Raw genomic sequence first — 18,320 nt, forward strand, 5'->3', positions numbered from 1 at the left:
ACTGAGTATTCTGTCTCCCCAACTCTTTCACCTCCTGCTGCTCTAGAAAAAGATACATCTCATACCAGATTTTAGGGCCAGTCTTAGTTCCTGTGCTCAGAATTGTATTCCCCCATAGAACTGCACAGGTATCTATCATTTTTCTCTCTAATGAGAGAGGGTTCCAAGCATCCTGTGTATTCTGAGTAATATTCTTGTTTATCAGTGAGTAAGGATGCTGCATTGGTTCCTAGTGGTGTGTTTTGTAGGAATGAAATAAAAGCTGTATATTTTGTTTCAGTATTAACTTTATCTGTGATAGTACAACTTTATCCACGACTGTTCCACCTGCAATCATGGAAGTCCCAAAAGGCTATACAACAAATGTCTTGTGGCAAACCTCCTGGATCCAGCGTGATTCCAGAGGAGGTCTACAAATCAGTACAACTTCATGGAGAAACTAACCGAGATCTTCTGCAGTATGTGGGCGCAGGAGGTAGTCCCTCAAGAATTCAAGGATGCCTCCATTGTCCACCTGTACAAGAGGAAGGAAAATTGCCAACTCTGTGACAACCACAAGGGTATCCCCTTCCTCTCATCCGCCGGTAAGATACTCGTGAGAATCCTCCTCAGCTGGCTGACCAACCATCTGAGCGACCTGCCTGAGAGCCAATATGGCTTCAGAACGGGACATGGAACTACCGACATGGTGTTTGCGGCCTGGCAGCTTCAAGAAAAGTGGTAGGAACATAACATAAACCTTCTCCTCACATTCATCAACCTAACCGAAGCCTTCGACACGGTGAACCGTGAAGGCCTCTGGGAAATCGTGAAGAAGGACGGATGCCCCAGAAAACTGATCAGTATGGTTCAACAGTTCTTCAGCGGCATGATGGCACATGTCCTTGCAAGTGGCAAATGCTCTGACCCCTTTCCAGTCACAAATGGCGCCAAGCAGAGCTATGTGCTTGTACCTACCCTCTTCAGCATAGTATTCTCTGCCATGCTGTTGGAAGCCGTCCAAGACAATGACCTTGGTGTGGGGATCAGGTATAATTTTGAACGAGACATCTTCAACCTGTGCAGGCTCTGAGCAAGCTCCAAAATCCAGACAGCCATGCTTCGCAATTTCCTCTTCACTGATGACTGTGTTATATGCAGCCTCACAAGCTAATGCGCAACAGTCCATGGAGATATTCTCATCAGCCTGCAACAACTTTGGATTCACTGTTAACATGAAGAAGACAGAAGTGATGTTTCAACCCCCACCTGGCACAACACCCCATGAACCACACATCTCAGTTAAAGGCCAACAACTGTCGATGGTTAAGAAGTTTGTCTATCTAGGCAGCACACTCTCCCATGCTGTCCACATTGATGACAAAGTCAACATGAGATTAGTGAAAGCTAGTGTGGCCTTCGGCAGACTCTAAGTTGGTCTGGGACCACAGAGGCATTGGAATGTTGATGAAACTGAAGGTCTACAAAGCCATCGTTCTCCCAAACTTCCTTTTACACCTGTGAAACCTGGACTGTCTACCAGCGTTGTGTTAAGAAACTAAACCACTTCCACCTGTGCTGCCTGCGAAAGATAGTAAAGATCAAGTGGCAGGACAACATTCAGGACACCAAGGTGCTTGGAAGATCAGTTCTCCTCAGTATTCATGCTCTACTGAAACTGGTGCACCTAAGAACGCCTGGCACTCGCCTGCCAAAGAAAATCTGCAGCAGATTGTTCAAGGCAAAGGTTGGGCTTATAAATCACCTATGTACCTACACAACCTAGCCCGCACCCCACCTCCATTCTCTTTCCTCTCTCTCTCTTTTCTTCCTTCTTTTCTCCTTTTCTCTTTTCTCCCTCCCTGTTTCTTTCTTACTTCTTTTCTCACTTCTCTTCCCCTCCCTGCTCCCCCGCACTGGATATGCTCATCTTTGGCTGCAAAGGACAAACAACATTAACTTTATCAAAGTACCCCCTTCCTTGAAACCTTGAGGGATACTGTAATTTAGATTTATATGGGAAACAAACAGCATACTGAATAGCTCAGCTGCAAAAGCCACTGTGACTAAATTATTAGTTAAAGTATTTCTTACATAAACATGGAAAGCTGGCATACAATTATCACCTTATTTCCTCACTTACCTAAGAGAGAGAGGCTCAGTTTTGAGTAATGGTTTTACTTACAGAATGGTCTGTACTTTCAAATGAAGCCTACAACTCTAGAATATGAACACTCAAAAACAAACGGAAAGTCCCACTGAAGCCCTCTTGTATTCACCCTGATCCTATACTGAGATCCAGCCAATGGGATCAACATGCTGTCAATAGAAGTGTTGGATACGTACAATGTACAAGGGCCAAACCTGCCACAATCCTGAGAAAGAGGTGCTTCTATTATGATCACTCAGGGCATTTTCAGTGAGCAGCACCTCACAAGCTCAGTCGCTATTACATGAAAGACCCCATTCAGGATTCCTTGCTTACCCCAAAACTCCTAATGACTCTCTAAAGGGCCAACTCTAAATACATATAAGAGTCAAAGTACTTAGCAGAAGGTCCAAGACCGTGTCCTGTACAAACTTCCCTAGCTTTATGCTGTGCATGTTTTCCTGGGAAATGGGACATAACTTGAATTCGCATAAAGGGAACCCACTTTACAATGTAACAAATAGGGATATGCTCCAAGACCTCGACTGTACTGACCCCCTCAACTATACTGACGTGATGTCATGCCACTTTTTGGGCAGCTGCAGCTCCAGAAGCACAGGCACCAGCTGCCCTGAGCGGGCAACTTCATGGCTCAGTTCCCAGGGGGCACGTTTCTACCTGGATCTGCCCAGCCCACAAAGCAAAACTGGTCTGACAAAGCTGCTCTGACAAAGGACACTGCCTGGTTTCAAAGTCTAAGCTAGTTTCTACCATCTTCGGGGCAACCTGCAAGCCAGGTTCCTGAGGATCCTGGTGGCCAAAAGGCTTCTCCAGTGGGCTGGGGCCTGGAGCTCTGGAGAAGTCAGCAAGCTGGACTACCGTGGTGGTAGGGTCTTGCCTTCTCAGTAAGGAACTGCTTCCTGCCCCGCTTCCCTATCTGAATGAAGCCAGATTTGTAAATGCAAAAATCAAAAAGGCATTGGAAAAATTCTTGTCTTAGAGGAAAGGTGTGTTTGTAGCTATTATGCACAGGAGTTTGGGTCATAGCCTCCATTCAGAATTTCCTAGACCTTAAACGATGGAGAATGCAAATGAGAGAGGAACAAGGGAAAAAAAGCCCAGTCATACCCTGTTCATTGTCCCATTCAGCATCCAGTCTCTGCTGCTGTGACATAGGCCTATTTGTTGTGCCATTTTAATGGCAGGCTAGGTCCACCAGAAAAAAGTTAACCCTCCCTTAATTAGGGAGACAACTGGGGATGCAACAACAGATTCCATCGGACAACAGAGTAAAAACAGGACAGGAGTGTGGCTCAAAGGGTTGTGTGGCACAGTTCTATTTGGTACACAAAGACCCATGAGCATAGACCCACAGTCAGTCCCCTCCATTTGTAGAGGGGCTATTTAGTGTGCACTAATAGTTCTTGGGACAACTGAAGCAGTAACAGGGACAGAAGTGAGGGTCAGAGGTTAATAACAGGTGATCCAAGGACAGGGGAACAGTGAGCAGAGCACATTGGCCAGCTCCCACTGACCTCTGAACGAGTCCAAGGATCCAGTGGACGCTGTCCAGTGAAACTCTGCCTGAAGATATGAGTGGAAGAGTCATAGGAAGCCAGTCCCACAGTCACTGGGGTTGTGACAGAGGCCTAGTTGATGTGCCAAAGGAATCATAGGCTAAGGTCTACCAAATAAATGATAATCTCCCTTAATGAGGAAGTCTACTGGGGACACAACAATGAATTGTTTAGGACAAATAAAAAGAAAACTGGGAAGGCAGCAAGGGTTAATTTTCGGCCCCAGACTTGGGAGGCACCAGTCGCTTGTGTCCTAGACCTTAAATGCTGGAGGCTTCAAGTGAGAGAGGAACAGTGGAAACAACCCAGCCCAGATCCAGTTCACCTTCCCTTTCATCGGCTGCTCTCAGCCATAGTGTGATGGGAGACAGGGCAAGAGGTACGTACGGTCTGGCCCTGTAAATGGCAATTCTGATGTGCTCCTGAGGGTGATGGGTTGATTGCAGTGATGCAGGGCTGGAAGGGACTTGCAGAGATCACATCTAGTCCAACCCCCTGAAGGTCCTCCCTACCCAAACGGTCCCATACAAACCACCATCTAAACGCTGCGCAAGACGACCATCACCCCTGACACAACATGGCCCTGGGATCCCGACCTGCCACAGGGACGGCAGGGAAGCGTGGCAGCCGGCATCCTGCTTCTATGCGCATTGTTAGTATTTGCTCAAGACATCCTATGTTCTCTGCTTGATCCTATGATCCCTGCTGACTTCCTGGCCCTGGGGCAGGGGGCTGGACTTGATGATCCTCTGGGGTCCCTTCCAGCCCAAATGTCTATGAAGTCTATGAAATCCTGGGTTGACATGGCAGAGGAAAGCAAAAGCCCCTGATCTGCACCAGCCTGATGACGGCGTAAAATTCCTTCCTGACCCCAAATCCAGCTGTCAGTTTGACCCTGCGCCAGGGCAGGACCCCCCCAGCCAGGAACCTCCAGCTCTGTGCGCAGCAGGAGCACTGGCTCAGCCCACTCCCCATCCCCAACTCCGGGGGGCTGCACCCAGTGCCTCTGAGGGCACCTCAGGCCCACACACCTGTAGTACCAGCCAGTGGGGGCTGGGGGGCATCTGCAAAGCTCAGCCTCAGGCCTTTGCTTCTGACTTCGTCATAACTAAGTGAGCTGATGCCCAGCACTTGACAAAACAGAGGCAACAAGTGCTTTCAAGCAGGGGGGAGTTAGAAAGAAAGAAAAGCCTTTTGCCCTTAACAAAGATGGGGCAGCGGGGCTTAAGAAAGAAGGAAGAAAAGCCTTTTGCCCTTAACAAAGATGGCGGCAGACTGCCCGCTTTCAAGATGCCCACCTCCCCCTTACCTCGCCTGCCCGCCTCTAAGATGGCCACCAAAGGGCCTTTCCCCTGACGCACTGCGGGTGCTTCCGGCTTGCGTGCCCGGGTCCAAGATGGTGGCGGGGCGGGAGCGGAAGCCCTGTCTTGCAGGCCTCGCCCCCCGCGGCTCGCCATGGTTACCGGCCGCCGGCGCCAATGGCAGGCGTGGGGGGGTGCACGGCCCGGCCCCAGCCGCATCAGCTGATGGCTGGCAATGCCTGTTGACAGGAGCAGCCTTCGCGGCGGGACTGGGTGTGGGGCTCGGCGGGGGAGGGGTGCGGCACCCTGCCCAGGCCCGGGGTGGGGAGGCGGGAGGTGGCGGGGGGGAGTGGAGCCGGGGGGCCGCTGGAGACCCTCCCCCACGTGCCTGATCTTTGTTTTTCCGGGGGGGCAGATGTGAGCGCGGATGGAGGCCTCGGAAGCGGGAGGCCGGAGCCAGCAGCGGCCGAGGCCCTGGGGGAGGCTGGTGCGGCTGGGCGCGGAGCACGCCGAGCCCCACGTCTTCCTGCTGAAGAGAGAGTGGACCATCGGGCGGAAGAAAGGTGAGGCCCGCCAGGCCCTGCCTGTGCTAGGGAGCAGGCCGGAAAATCCCCGGTTTCTTCCTCTTTTTTTTTTGGTCACCCTGGGGGTTTCGAAAGCAAACAGCTTTGTTCTCTCCTCCTCTTTTGCTTTCCTTTTCTTTCTGCTGAGGGGATAGGGACGTACATTCTGGCCCTTGCATGGGCCTCCTTGCTGTTCCCGATGCTTCGGGTGCCAAGGAAGGAGGAATGGTTCATTTTTCAAGCAGTCCCACTTTTCGTGATGAAGCAGGAATGGAAGTGGAGATGGTCATGCTCGACCCAAAACAAACCGGGCAGCACAAAGGTTGCTAACACGATAAACGCAGTTCTGTGTAACTGTTTCTGTGTCTAGCGGTGTCGACTGTTTGGCTTGAACCACAGAAAGCAAGAGCTTCCTGTAGTAAAGACAGCTACCCATTCATTTTGTTAATTATTTTTTTTTTTTTTTACTATGCCTGGTAGCATTAGCTTTAGGTTTCCCATCCATCACCTCAGTCCATTTTAGGTTGTAGCATCCAGCATTTGTCAAAGGTCGCCAACAATTGTGGACTGCGCATGGTCAGTTGAAACAGAATCCAGAAATCATATTACAAGGAAAATATGCTTTGCTTATGGTGTACGGTGTCATCTATTTGCTACCTTTGTTGATAAAGGTAACGCTAAATGCTTGTAATAAGAATGCTGGTTAATTACCAGAGCATATCTGTCTGTCTGTCTGTCCGTCCATCCATCCTTCTGACTGAGTTTTACTAGGATTTCTTGGCAGATGAGCAGACTTTTACTCACTGAATGACTTTAATGGTTATTCTTCAACAGTTGGATTTACAAAAAGGTAGGCTAAAAAGATGGCAAATCCTGCGGGTTTGTTTTCAACTCAACACGCCACTGTTGGCATCATTATGATAGTAGAAGATACACAGGTTCATTTAGCCCATTTATTTCCCTCATTCTCCCACTTCCAAACCACAGCTCATGAATCGTGCAGAATAGACTCTAATACGTAGCTTTTACACTAGTGCTATATCCGAGTGAAACTGCATCCTCCTAGACACCACAAAGTTACACAGCGCTGTTTGGCCTCGTAGTTGGTATTGTCTCATGGATACTGGTTGGGGGAAAAATAGTAAACTATTATCAAAATGCATGGTGGCTGATAGGTTTGCTACTGCATGTGTTGTACCCAGCATGCTCTCTTCCGTGTATTTGGAAGTAGTTTTGTTTCCCCAGGCTCTAAATTGGAGGAAGTGAATCATGTTTTTTAACTGTCTCTTCAAGCAACTCTTCCAAAAGGAGGCGCTGTACAGTTGTTTACGGAAAAGAATGGCTTTTTACATGTGGAGCCTTGTGCATGCAGTCAGCAAAAAAGTTCATAAACACGACACACCAGCCTACAGCAGCCTGTTTTGTGCTGCTGCTTGTGTTTCAGGAAAAAATTGTTAAGTATCACTGCAGTTGTATTGATTTTTCCTTTGGCCTGTACTTATGGGTATGTGAAACATCAAGCTGTGTGCAGTAGAATCCATCTATATATATGCTTGGAATATTTTTAAGCATATTGGCACTAAACACTTTCTTTTTCAGGATGTGACTTGTCTTTTCCTGGCAACAAGCTGGTGTCTGGAGATCACTGTAAAATCATAGTGGATGAAGAATCTGGTCAAGTATCACTGGAGGATACCAGGTTAGCTCTGCTTTGTATTCCTGTTGTTGCTTATTTTCAGTCTAGTTTATGCAGTGCAGTGGATGTGAGAAGGGGCGGGTGTACTTGCCTGAGAACAATTGATAAGTTTTTAGGCATTAATTTTTTTTTCAGTACTACTTAAAATATATCTGTCCTCCCCCATGGAATGCCTGGCTTACTGGATGAAACACACTCCTGATGGGGTGTGCTGGGTTGTTTTATAAAACATTTCTCTAGTTGTGAATCTGCCATGAAAGCATTTCAGAAAAAAACAATCAGTAATTTTTAGGAGTCCTGTAAAGCAGCTGCATGGTGAATCAGTTAAAGTAACATGTGCGTTTCTCTCTCCCTCCCTGCCCCCCATTTGTACTTCAGGATGTTTTCTGGGGGAGGAGAAAATGCAGCTGCGATGATGTGCCTCCTCTCCCCCCAATGTAAAATGGGTGTGAAGTAAAGATTCTTATTTATTGTTCCTGTTGGTGTTCAAAGTATTGTGCCAGCTATCTTGTATTCCAGAGGTACTGTAGGTTCTCAAGCAGTTGCTATGGGAATAAGCTTTGGTATAAATCCTTAGATCTGTTTTATTGAATTTTTAAATTGTTTCCTGGCACTTCAGGGGAGAAGAGAGAGAGAGGCTTAAAAATAAAACATTCTTGCTGTTGATGCTTCCATTAGAGGTTGTTTTTTCTTTTTACTAGGACATTTTTGTAGTTGTTCTCTCTGATTAGTATTTCTGCTTGAGCATTATGTCAATACATGAGAACTAAGGCCTTGATACTGCAAAGGCTTATGGATCTGCCTTACTCAGCTTACCTTCAGCAGTCCCAGTGAAGCTAATAGGACTTTGTGTGATGCATAAAGTTAAGTTTGGGAGTCTTTGCAGGATCAGGGCCAATGAACTTACACTGTAGGCGAGGTCGCTTCCTGTTGAGTAATGAGCTCAGTGAGAGCTTAAATAACTCAACTTGTGTTGTAGGAGGGCTTCAACAGGCTTTATTTTTTTCCAAACTAATTTATAAAGATAGAGAAAGAGGAGTTTGTGTGAAATGTTTTTTTGGTAAGGAGGTTATAACTCTTATCTAATTTCAATGGTGTAATTTTGACTGGTTGCTTGTCTGGGTTTGGCAGAGAGCTCCTGGTTTATTACAATTCAAGAGTTTCTAGAACACTTGTAATTTTAGAGAAACCTGCTTTCTTTTGTTGGCAGGTTATTGCATCCCTTCAATGGGGATATCTCTACTAGCATCTCTACTAGCTAGGAGGCACCTTTATGTAAATGCAAGAATGACAACCAAACAGGGAAATTCCAGATGCATATTCACATGTACAGGATAAATTTAATTATTGTGGGCTTTAGGGATATAGTGTTAAATCTTCTGTTGTTTCTCACTTGATTGCATCAGGGTATGGTTAAATGTGGTGTTCTGGAAGTTCTGGATAAGTAGTAAACATCGGCTAGGGTTTGGATCAAATCTGTGAACGTGTTCTGAAAACCCCTTTAAACCCCACTTACTTTAGTGGGTGCATGCCCTTTTTTGCCTGTGGCAGGAAGGATGAGCCTAGCTGCCAGTTTTGCTTAGATCAAATTTAATTTCCCTATTCATTGTCTCATACACCTGATCAGAGGTGATAGATGTGTACTGGTCCTGTGGTTTCTATGCCAAAACTCACTTTGACATTTACTTGAGACATGCATTCCTTTTTCTTCTTTTGTGTCATAAGGCTGCTCCTATAGACGAATAACCGCCCCATATTCATTTTTTTTTTTAATGTCATGATTTTTAATCAAATTTAATGATTTTTGTTTGTTTCTCTGAGGGGCTGACTCACAATTTTTGAATGCTTAAGTTAGCAATTTTAGTGCCCAGAGCCCTAGAAGAAGTACTTCAGTATCTGATTTTTTTTTCTGCTGTAAAGTAGAAAGCAGGTCTGGAAAAAATGCTGTGGTCAAGCTCACATGTTTCTGTTGAAAAGGAATGCATTTAAGGAGGCAGCTGGGTTGAGGTAGTTGAACTGGGTGGACTCTGTTCCTGTTTTGCAGCTAAATAAACAAGAAAAATAATAATAATTAAACAAAAATGTTATAGTATCCAGCCCTGGCTCCTCATCAATTTGTTGGCATGTTGAGTTACTGGAAACGAGGCAACGCTGACCCATATTGGAAATAAATCAGATTTCTTCTCACCCCAAGGTGATGAGTTGAGAACTGTAGAAACTACTTGAATAAACAGAACTTGCAAATGGTCTGGGAGTAACAGGGAACAAGGGTTGGTTACTAGCTTTGGCATGGTAAAACGTGTTTCATGAGCAGTCTCCCTTTTCTGCTCCCTGCCCCGCCTCCAAAGTCCCTCGGTTAATTTCTTGCTATTGTTTAGAAGAAACTGTATTCTAATGATGAATAATCAGTTGCGTTCATGAAGTAGCTGGCCTGTCCCTAGTAAAAGCAGCAAAAGTAATTTTTTTATTGAACAAAATAAATGCAACGATAGTAATAGAAGGACGTTTCTAAATAGTCTCTCCTCATTTTCCATTGGTTAGTTATTAGTGTGTAGGCTTGCATTAAATGGCTGGATTACCTTCCTAAGCTTAGGTTTGGTTTCCCTAAAGCAAGGGAAGGGAGGCTGATCTGATAGTATGGTATGGCTGGGACTACTACTACTTGTATCACAACTTTTATGTGGATAAACTGGGCACTGATCTCCAATGGGCATGAATAATAGCATCTTTCATGAACACTGAATTTGCCTCGCTACATCAGAGAAATTTTCCCTGGGTAAAGCTAAAAGAATGGAAACTAGCTTCATCAGAAAGGGACTTATGTGTTAAGTTGAAATCAAAACTTCAATTTCAAGTGCAAGATGCAGTTTATCCAAGAGATGATGCACTTGTGCTGTGTGTAAGAAGCATATCTAATGCGAGTATTTCCTGGATGTAAATATTTTTTCCCTTGGGTGGATGCGAGCAATTATAAATAATAGCTTCATGCTTACCTTGTAACTCCTTTCCCTAGGAAGCATATCAAATTATTTTATAAAATAGAGACTAAGATAGGAAGTGACTAACCAATTACATAAACAAATGAGCCTGTAGAAAAACTTGGGTAGACTACATAATTAACCAAAGTGGAATTGGCCCGGGCTACAGGGATTTTATACCTCTGCTCTTAGGAAAATTAACATGGGACCTTTTGTGACGTTGTCTTACTTTTGCAGATTTGTACTAGTGATGACAGAGTTTCTTTCTCTTCCTTGTCTAGAAGAATACAGTATGGGAGCATTTAGTGCTGACTCTCAAGGACTGGCCTTCAAATTTGGAGGTCATGTTAGACTTTCTGTTTGACTTTAGTGACATTGTATTCAGGTCTGTGATATTTGGGGAATGTGCGATATAGATATAGAGGGAGAGAATAGAGTTGTCTGTCTGTTTGTAATAATAATTATAGAATATAATCCCCTATTTTCAGCTATTTCCCTGTTTTAATGAAAAACATCCAGTTAGTGATGGCCAATGGAGTGCCTGGCTAGCGCTGGTTACTAGCAATGACTGAAAGAATGCTACAGCTGCTTAGCCACATGTTGTCTTCCAGTTTGATTATTAGCTAGGGCAGTGGTGTTCAACCTTTTTAGTTAGGGCACCCTTCCCACATTTTTTGAATTTGGTGGCACCCTGCCAGCTGGGAACCACTGTTATACCACCTCAGTTTACTGCGGTGCTTCTCAACCTGGGTGACACTGCTGTGATGAGGTAAAGGAGGTAAAAGTGTCTCAAATGTCTTGTACCCAAGCAGACTGGGAAAGGCTGTGATATGCTTGTGCTCCTCCTCCATTAGGGTACTCTGATAATCCAAGAGCAGGCAGAAGAGCCTGATGGTTTGTACTGCAGCTGCCCTTCCATCCTCATCTCTGTTTCCAGGAGACTCTGAAGTGTTGGATTGGGAACTGTCCTGCGTGCCTCTGTTACTGGGAGATGCTGTGCAGGGTCAGACTGGAAAGGGCTGCAGCACAAGCTTGCTCTGTTGCCTGATTTAGGCTTATTGGAGAACCCTAATGCAGAAGGAGTGTGCACGTGCTTCAGTCCTTGATCAGGTTATGGACTTAGGCATGCAGCGCACACTTACCTGGCAGGAGTGGTAGCACCCGGGGAATGGGGGGTGGGGCAGGTATTCATGGCTCTCCGGGGTGCTGCAGATTCCTGGTTGAGCACCACTGTGCGAGGTTCTAATTCTGACCATGTTCAGTTTTCTTTGAGGTCTGGCAACATCTTGGAAGCTTTCAGAATTCTTCATTTTATGAGTACGAGCTTTAATATTTTTACTGTGACATGAAGTTGAATCAAAGACTTACGATTTTTCCTTGATTTAAAACGTTATGTAGCTATCTATTTAATGTACCCAAGTGTTAAGAAAATCAAGCAAGGGAGTTTTCAATAGTTGGGGTAAAAATCCCTTCTTTGCATTGTTCAGTGTCCATCTTTCTTGACTGGGGCGTGCAACTGTTTGGGTCTACAGGCCACATAGGGAGTTTTGCTGAACTGTTGTGGGCTGGGTTGGCACCCTTTTCCCTCCTCCCCCGCACAACTCAACAAAACTTGCTATGTGGAATGGGTCTGGGAGCAGTGTTCAGTAGTGGGATGGGCAGTTGAGGCCAGGATCATGGGGCAGAGTCACAGAGTGCTGTGACAGCACGGGACAAGGGCCCAGGGCTGGGCTGCAATCCACAGCCTGCACGGCTCTGCAGTGGGTGTGGGTTCTGCAGACAAGGGTACTTGGGGAGTGGATCGCAGCTCTGCCCAGGCCTTGGACACTGTCAGTGCCCCAACATCCTGGCCCTGGGTGTAGCTCCCCTGCTCACATGGGTCCTGGCCGGTTTCCATGGAGACCCTGGGATTGTGGGGCTGAGGCAAAGCTGTGATGCACTCCCTGTATGTCCCTGCCTGCAGAACTAGGCCTCTGTCCCAGTCCTGTGCTGTCACTGCCCAACAATCCCAGGGTCTCCATGGGGACTGGCTATCCCATACGGATAGGGGAGCTGCATCTGAGGCTGGGATCTTGGGGCAATGACAGCACAGGGCCAGGGCAGGGGCAGAGCTGCAGTTTTCTCCCTGAATGCCCCTGCTTGTGGAACCTGCACCCATCTCGGGGGCATGCAGGCGGCAGGTCAAGGCTTTGCCACAGGTCCTGGCCCCGTGCTGTCACCGTGATCTCCCCAGCTCTGCCCGCTCGCCTTACTCCCAGACGCTGCTCCCTGCTGGCCTGGAGCCCCATCCTGACCACTTGGCTAAGCGCTTTGCCCATGCAGGTCCTGTCTGTGGTGGTTAGTTCAGGGCAGACAGGCTGGAGTGCCTGGGCTGCTGAGACTGGCAGCAGTAGTCAGAAGGAGCTACCACTACTGGGAAATGGAGTCTGGCTGCTGCACCACCCTAGCCCTGCTCCGTGCCCAGTAGGGCTGTGTGAAACTGGTAGCTGATTTGAGTCGGGGACCAAATCTTTGAATCTGAATCTAATCGGGAGATCAAATAAAAGCTCTGAATCAGCTCAGAAAAGCTTCGGAAAAAGATTCGGCTGATTTGGAGACTCGGCCACAGACTAAACAGGCAGCTGACAGCTGCTTCTGGCTGCTAAATATGCTGGGGTTGGGGAAGGGGGAAGGGAAGGGGCGTGGGGGAGAGAGGGATTGGGATTGGGATGAGCTGCCCAGCTGGGGTGGGGGCACACATTACTCAGAGGGGGTGCTGGGGGGGACATCGCTGGGAGCAGGGGCTCTGCCCTGTTGCTGCTTGCTTAGGTGGGGCAAGGGGGGCAGGATGGCAGTGCAGCTCGCTCCAGGTGGAAGGGGGCAAGCATCTGTAGGGCAGAGCCCCTGCGGCTCCCCCAGCCAGGGCAGAGGCAGGCACAGCTAGGGGAGCCACAAGAGGAAAACCCCTTGGCTGCCCTGCCCGGCCCCATCCCTTGCCCAGCCCCAGCCTCCCAGTACTTTAAAAAAACAGAAAAATGAAAAAAGCCCCACACTCACCAGCTGCAGGAGTGGTGATTGGGGCCTCTGGGTGCTTGTGGGGAGGGCCCCTGTGGGGCAGTGGGGGGCAGCAGGGATCGCCCCTCTGTCTGGCACCTGCATGGCAGCTGTCTTATGGCATGGGTGTAGCGCAGCTCGGCAGGACTCTGCACACTGCCTGGGAGCTGGGGTTGAGTGCTGCTGATACATGGAGCTGCCCTAGCGCCCAGGCAAATTGAACCGAGGGCTGGAGAACTGAACTGGTTTGATTCCCCAGCCCCTGTTCAATTCGCCTAGGAGCTGAGGCAGCTCCATGTGTCAGCAGGAGCCCGGCAGCACTCAGTCCCAGCTCCCAGACAGCGTGCAGTGCCCTGCTGAGTCGTGCTACACCCGCACCATGGGGTAGCTACTGACCAGGTGCCATGCAGTGGGGAGATCCCTGCCTGACCTGTCAAATGTAACAAGACAAGGGGAAAATATTCAAAAAATCCTTCATCCTCTGTTTAGGAGGCAAGACGGATATGAGACAAACTTCCCTGGTAGTTGACTTTTTTACATGTTGGGGTTTTTGTTTTGGGGAGGAGGGGGGGATTGTTTTATTTTTCCCTTCTTTGCTGTGATTAGATTGGCTTAACCAGGTAGACTGTAAAACATCTTAAAAGAGGAAGAAGCAAATATAAATCTGGTTGAGAAATCACTTAGTGTTGGTTTCCTCAGCAGTGTTTTTGACTTCATACCTTCAACCTTTTTGAGTAATTTAAAATCTCTTTTATTTTTCTTCCTGTTTTAACTGATTGAAGGCCTTCCTGCTGGGCTGCTTTTAAGTTAAAAGGATAAACAAGAGGACAGGCCTAAAAATTGTTTCTAGATAATTTCCCACTGGAAGTTGGAGTTGTTTCCTGGCAGAGTAACTGTGATCTCCAGAAGGTGGCAGCAAGTTCTGTTTTCTGTTTTTTTGTAACTGTGTGTGTTGGTATAGATGGAAAGAAGTTGCATTGAGTGTTCTTGTGTGTGTATCCTTTAAAATATGGTATAGTTGAAATATATGAATAAGCAAATCAAACTCCTTGAATTCTGAGGCATTAAAATGAGCTTATTGCAACTGAGCAGGAAGTACTCACTTCATCGTATTTTTATTTGATTTAAGTTAAAATTTTCATAGCTGCTGTAGGATATGATGTGGTCCCAAAAGACACCTTTTTTTGCGGGGGGACACATTGATTTATTTCCAAAATTCATTCCTTACCTGAATTTTGGTTTTCTTTTCTTTTCTTCTTTTTTTTTTTTTTTTAATCCGTCTGGCAGCCACATGCTTCCTTTACCAGGAGCACACTGTAGCAACTAAGCCCTCAGCAGCATTATGGCCACATGGGGCAGTCATCTCTGTTTCAGTTACCTGGCCTTTCTTAACCTTGGCTACATCACTTTTTTTGAGAACCAGCAACTTCTTTTGAAAACTATCTCCCTTTCCCTTCCTCCTCCAACACCATTTGGCTGGTCATTATGAAAGCATTTAGGTTAAATAACCTCTACTTTCTCTTTGCAGCACTAATGGAACAGTAATAAATAAACTGAAGGTGGTTAAGAAGCAGACATGCCCTTTGCAGACTGGGGACGTGATCTATGTTGTTTACAGAAAGAATGAGCCAGAAAAGAGTAAGTAGATATTTCAGTGGTACAGTAAAATCCGTGTTATCCGGCACTTTATTAACTGGCATGCTGGTTGATGCAGCAAAAATGAAACCAGAAGTCCCACTTCCGGTTTCGCTGAGTCCTACTTCACCCATTTTGGGCCATGGCTTGGGGTAAAGCAGCCTGCACAGGGCTCCCCACCCTGTCCCCCACCACACTGAAGCCAGGAAGTGAAAGTCTGGTGCACCAGACGCAGTGGGAGGAGTGGCGGCCTGATCAGGCAGACTCCTCTTGGGTAACTGGCATATTTAGTTATCTAGCACCCCCCGTTCTCCACGGGTGCCAGATAACTGCTTTTGCTGTATTCCATATGTAGGCTTTTTGTAGTCATAAGGGATACAAGGCAATATCTGATGGTTAGAACTAGAGTGCTCAGAGCATTTTATCAGGTGGCTCTTTAATGTTAAAAACATACTGCGATGATCTTGGGGGGCCTTTTCTAACTGTTGTAGTACTCATCTTTTATTTATTTATTTATTTTTGTATTGTGTTAGAACCAATAATCTTCACCTGAGATTACGGACACATTATACAGCCCAAGAAATAGTTCCTGCCCTGTAAACCGTACAGTCCAAATAAACAAGATTAGACAAAGTGTGAAAGGAGAGAAACACAGAGGGGTGAAACAATTATATCAAGATTACAAAAACTATTGTTAGAGCCAGGAATAGAATGTAGGCCTCCTGGTTCCCAGTCCAGTGTGAAATCTACCGGCTCATGGAATTGTTATAATGGTGGAATGCTCAGTGCATTTTAACTTTTCTAAAAATGTTCAGTTTTCAGACATTTCCTCTATTATAGAATGAAAGGGATATGCATTTCAGATGCTAATTCTAATTGCTGTATTAAAACCAGGACTGTAACTCATGAAGTAGGATTTTAAAGTGAGCATATTCTGTGTGCAATATATTCAGACATAGGCAGGCAAAGTTCATTGGGTGGAAGTGACATCTCTTATTAGACCAACTGAGTATATCATGTCTACTCAAAGAACCTTGCCTGCTTGTCCTTAGACCAGCACAGCTGCAACCAAAAACCGAGCATACATTCAGACCTTACTGTGAAGAGTATTAGACACCATTGTAAGGGCTATGCTATTAAAACCCTGGTTAATACTAAAGCTTCTCATCAGTTTGGTAGCCCAATCTAAGTGCCTAAGAATTAATGTTCATAATTGGTTGTACCCTCCAAATGAAAAATCTGTAAGCTTCTAGTCAGCAGTTTCTTAAGATTCATGCGGCTGGAGCCTTGATGGCAAGGTCAGAAGAGGAAATCTATTTTAGAATTTATTCTCAGTGTATGGTGATAGTTTTGTGGAAAAGCAGTAACACACATGCTTTCTCTTGTATATATCTGTATATCTCTGTTCCTTTCCTTCTTATAGGTCTTCCCCCTGAAATGTCTTTGTAGTAGTCAGTACTAGTTTGAAGAACTCATTAACTCTATTTTTCTAAGATGGGTTGAGATGTTTCAATTATAATGTATTTGATGAACAGAATGCACAGTACTTAAAAGGGCAGACACTGAATTTAGCTGTAGGATGTATAGCTGTTCTAGCAGTTCTGAAGTAGATTGAAGGATTTAGTTGGTCAGAAAGGGTTATAACAGACTGACTGGGTCTCCGAAGGACCTTGGCAGCTGGGGATGAAGAGCCTGGGGGAAAGCGGGGCACGTCTGTGAGATCTCTGGAGCTCCATCTGTGTGGAGTGTTCTCTGTATGAGAGAAAACAAAACTATTTTATTTTTTTAAGATAGGCTTGACAGAGCTGCAAATAGTATTTGTATAATGGCTTATTCTGTTCTTCGTGGGATTTGCTCTATTTATAACATAAGTCTACTGAAAAATAAGTAAATTGAAGAAATTAACATATTTGAGCTCACCTCTTAATCTTATCCAGAGAACATCCAGTAAAGTTGCATTAATAGGGATACTTACAATTCATTCTGACACGGAATGGATTTTATGGTTAGGAAGTGTTTAAGCCTCTAGTTCCTTAGCTGGCACAAGTTGAATTTTACACAAAGCCACTTTGCTTGGTTTCCTGAGAAGAAAAGATCTAGTTGTTCTGTTCCTAATTGCCTCCTAAGTAGGAGCATTTACATGTAGCTGTTAAACTGCTCCTCTATTCACCCCTTCCATTGCAGGAAACGTCTGGGAAGCAGCCACCTAAGGGTAGGGGTGAAATGGGGAGAAATAAAAGTGCTTTTAAAACCATAATCAAACTTCTGCCACTATCTCTTCACCTTCCAGATGTCGCTTATCTCTATGAATCCTTCAACATAAAAGAAGATGCAACTCAAGAACCAGTAGGTGAGTAAAGCTAGTACTTCAAGACCAGGGAAAGGGAGGTGAGCTGCTGTGACCAAGAGCTTGATTCCTTCAAAACCTGTTAATTTTGATGTGGAAGATGTGATGAGACTGTCTGTCTCTCACCGGGATCTCCTTTCCTTTCTTACTATAGAAGCTAATGCTGAAAATGAGTGCCATGTGACCAAAGATACCTCAAGGACAGAAAGAGGTGATGATGAGACCCAAATTACCTCATCACTTTCAGCCACTCAGTCTTGCTATGAGGAACCACAGCCATCTACTTCTACATCTAACCTCTTTAACGCTTCTTCTACCTCTCTTATTGAGTCTGCGTCTGTTGAGCAGGATAATCCTTCAACATCTGGTAAGGGTTATTCAGTGTTCGTCAGTTTGAAGTGTTTCTGAGCTTGACACCCCTGGATGCTATATCTGCCAATTAATGTCTTGCCATACAGGATAAATGTTATTGGTCTGAAGTTGAACCAGATCAGTAGTTTGAGAGTTAATGGTAGTCAGGAGGCAAAAGGTTTACTTCAAGCAAATAAGCCTTTTAATTTTTCAGTCTTCTCTGTTCATCATCCTGCTCAATCCCCCACCTAAACTGGAAAGTGAACTGACTGAAACTGTATCAATTATTAAACAAAGCAAACCTTGACTAAATACTTGCATATGTGCCCACACTCTGTGGGGAACCATTTTGACTCTCACCATTGCTGTTTTGTTTTATTCGGAGACTTTAGAATAGAAATCATTATGGTTCCTTCAGAGCCTGACTTCCTGTGTAATGCAGGTAGTCCAATAGCGCAGTGCAGTGTTATAGAGGAATTGGAGGGCAAAGATGGGTTTGAATAAAGGACAGTTATTAAGATGGGCTATCAAGTGAAAATCTACTGTCATGATGTTGTGCCAGTTTATCGAGTTGCATGATTACCGTATTTTTCGGACCATAAGACGCACTTTTTTCCCCCCAAAAGTGGGGGGAAAACGAGGGTGCGTCTTATGGTCCGAAGGTGTGGTACCCCAGAACATTTGTTTGCGGTCCCATGCGCCCGCTTACTG

General features: G+C 45.7%; 1 protein-coding gene across 3 annotated transcripts in view; it reads left to right on the plus strand.

Annotated features, from left to right (window-relative positions):
* Positions 1–5,183: 5,183 nt before the first annotated feature.
* The window catches only part of CHFR (checkpoint with forkhead and ring finger domains), a 26,687-nt gene continuing 13,550 nt past the window's right edge, over positions 5,184–18,320 (plus strand). For all 3 annotated transcript variants that reach the window (XM_019539006.1, XM_019539007.1, XM_019539008.1), the window contains exons 1-6: positions 5,184–5,279; positions 5,422–5,569; positions 7,169–7,268; positions 14,805–14,914; positions 17,202–17,261; positions 17,413–17,625. In XM_019539006.1, coding sequence (XP_019394551.1) covers positions 5,434–5,569; positions 7,169–7,268; positions 14,805–14,914; positions 17,202–17,261; positions 17,413–17,625 — 619 coding nt within the window. In that variant the 5' untranslated portion in view covers positions 5,184–5,279; positions 5,422–5,433. The remainder of the gene's footprint in view (positions 5,280–5,421; positions 5,570–7,168; positions 7,269–14,804; positions 14,915–17,201; positions 17,262–17,412; positions 17,626–18,320) is intronic.

This window comes from Crocodylus porosus, unplaced genomic scaffold (assembly GCF_001723895.1).
Source record: "Crocodylus porosus isolate Cpor-Errol unplaced genomic scaffold, CroPor_comp1, whole genome shotgun sequence".
Classification (NCBI taxonomy): Eukaryota; Metazoa; Chordata; order Crocodylia; family Crocodylidae; genus Crocodylus; species Crocodylus porosus.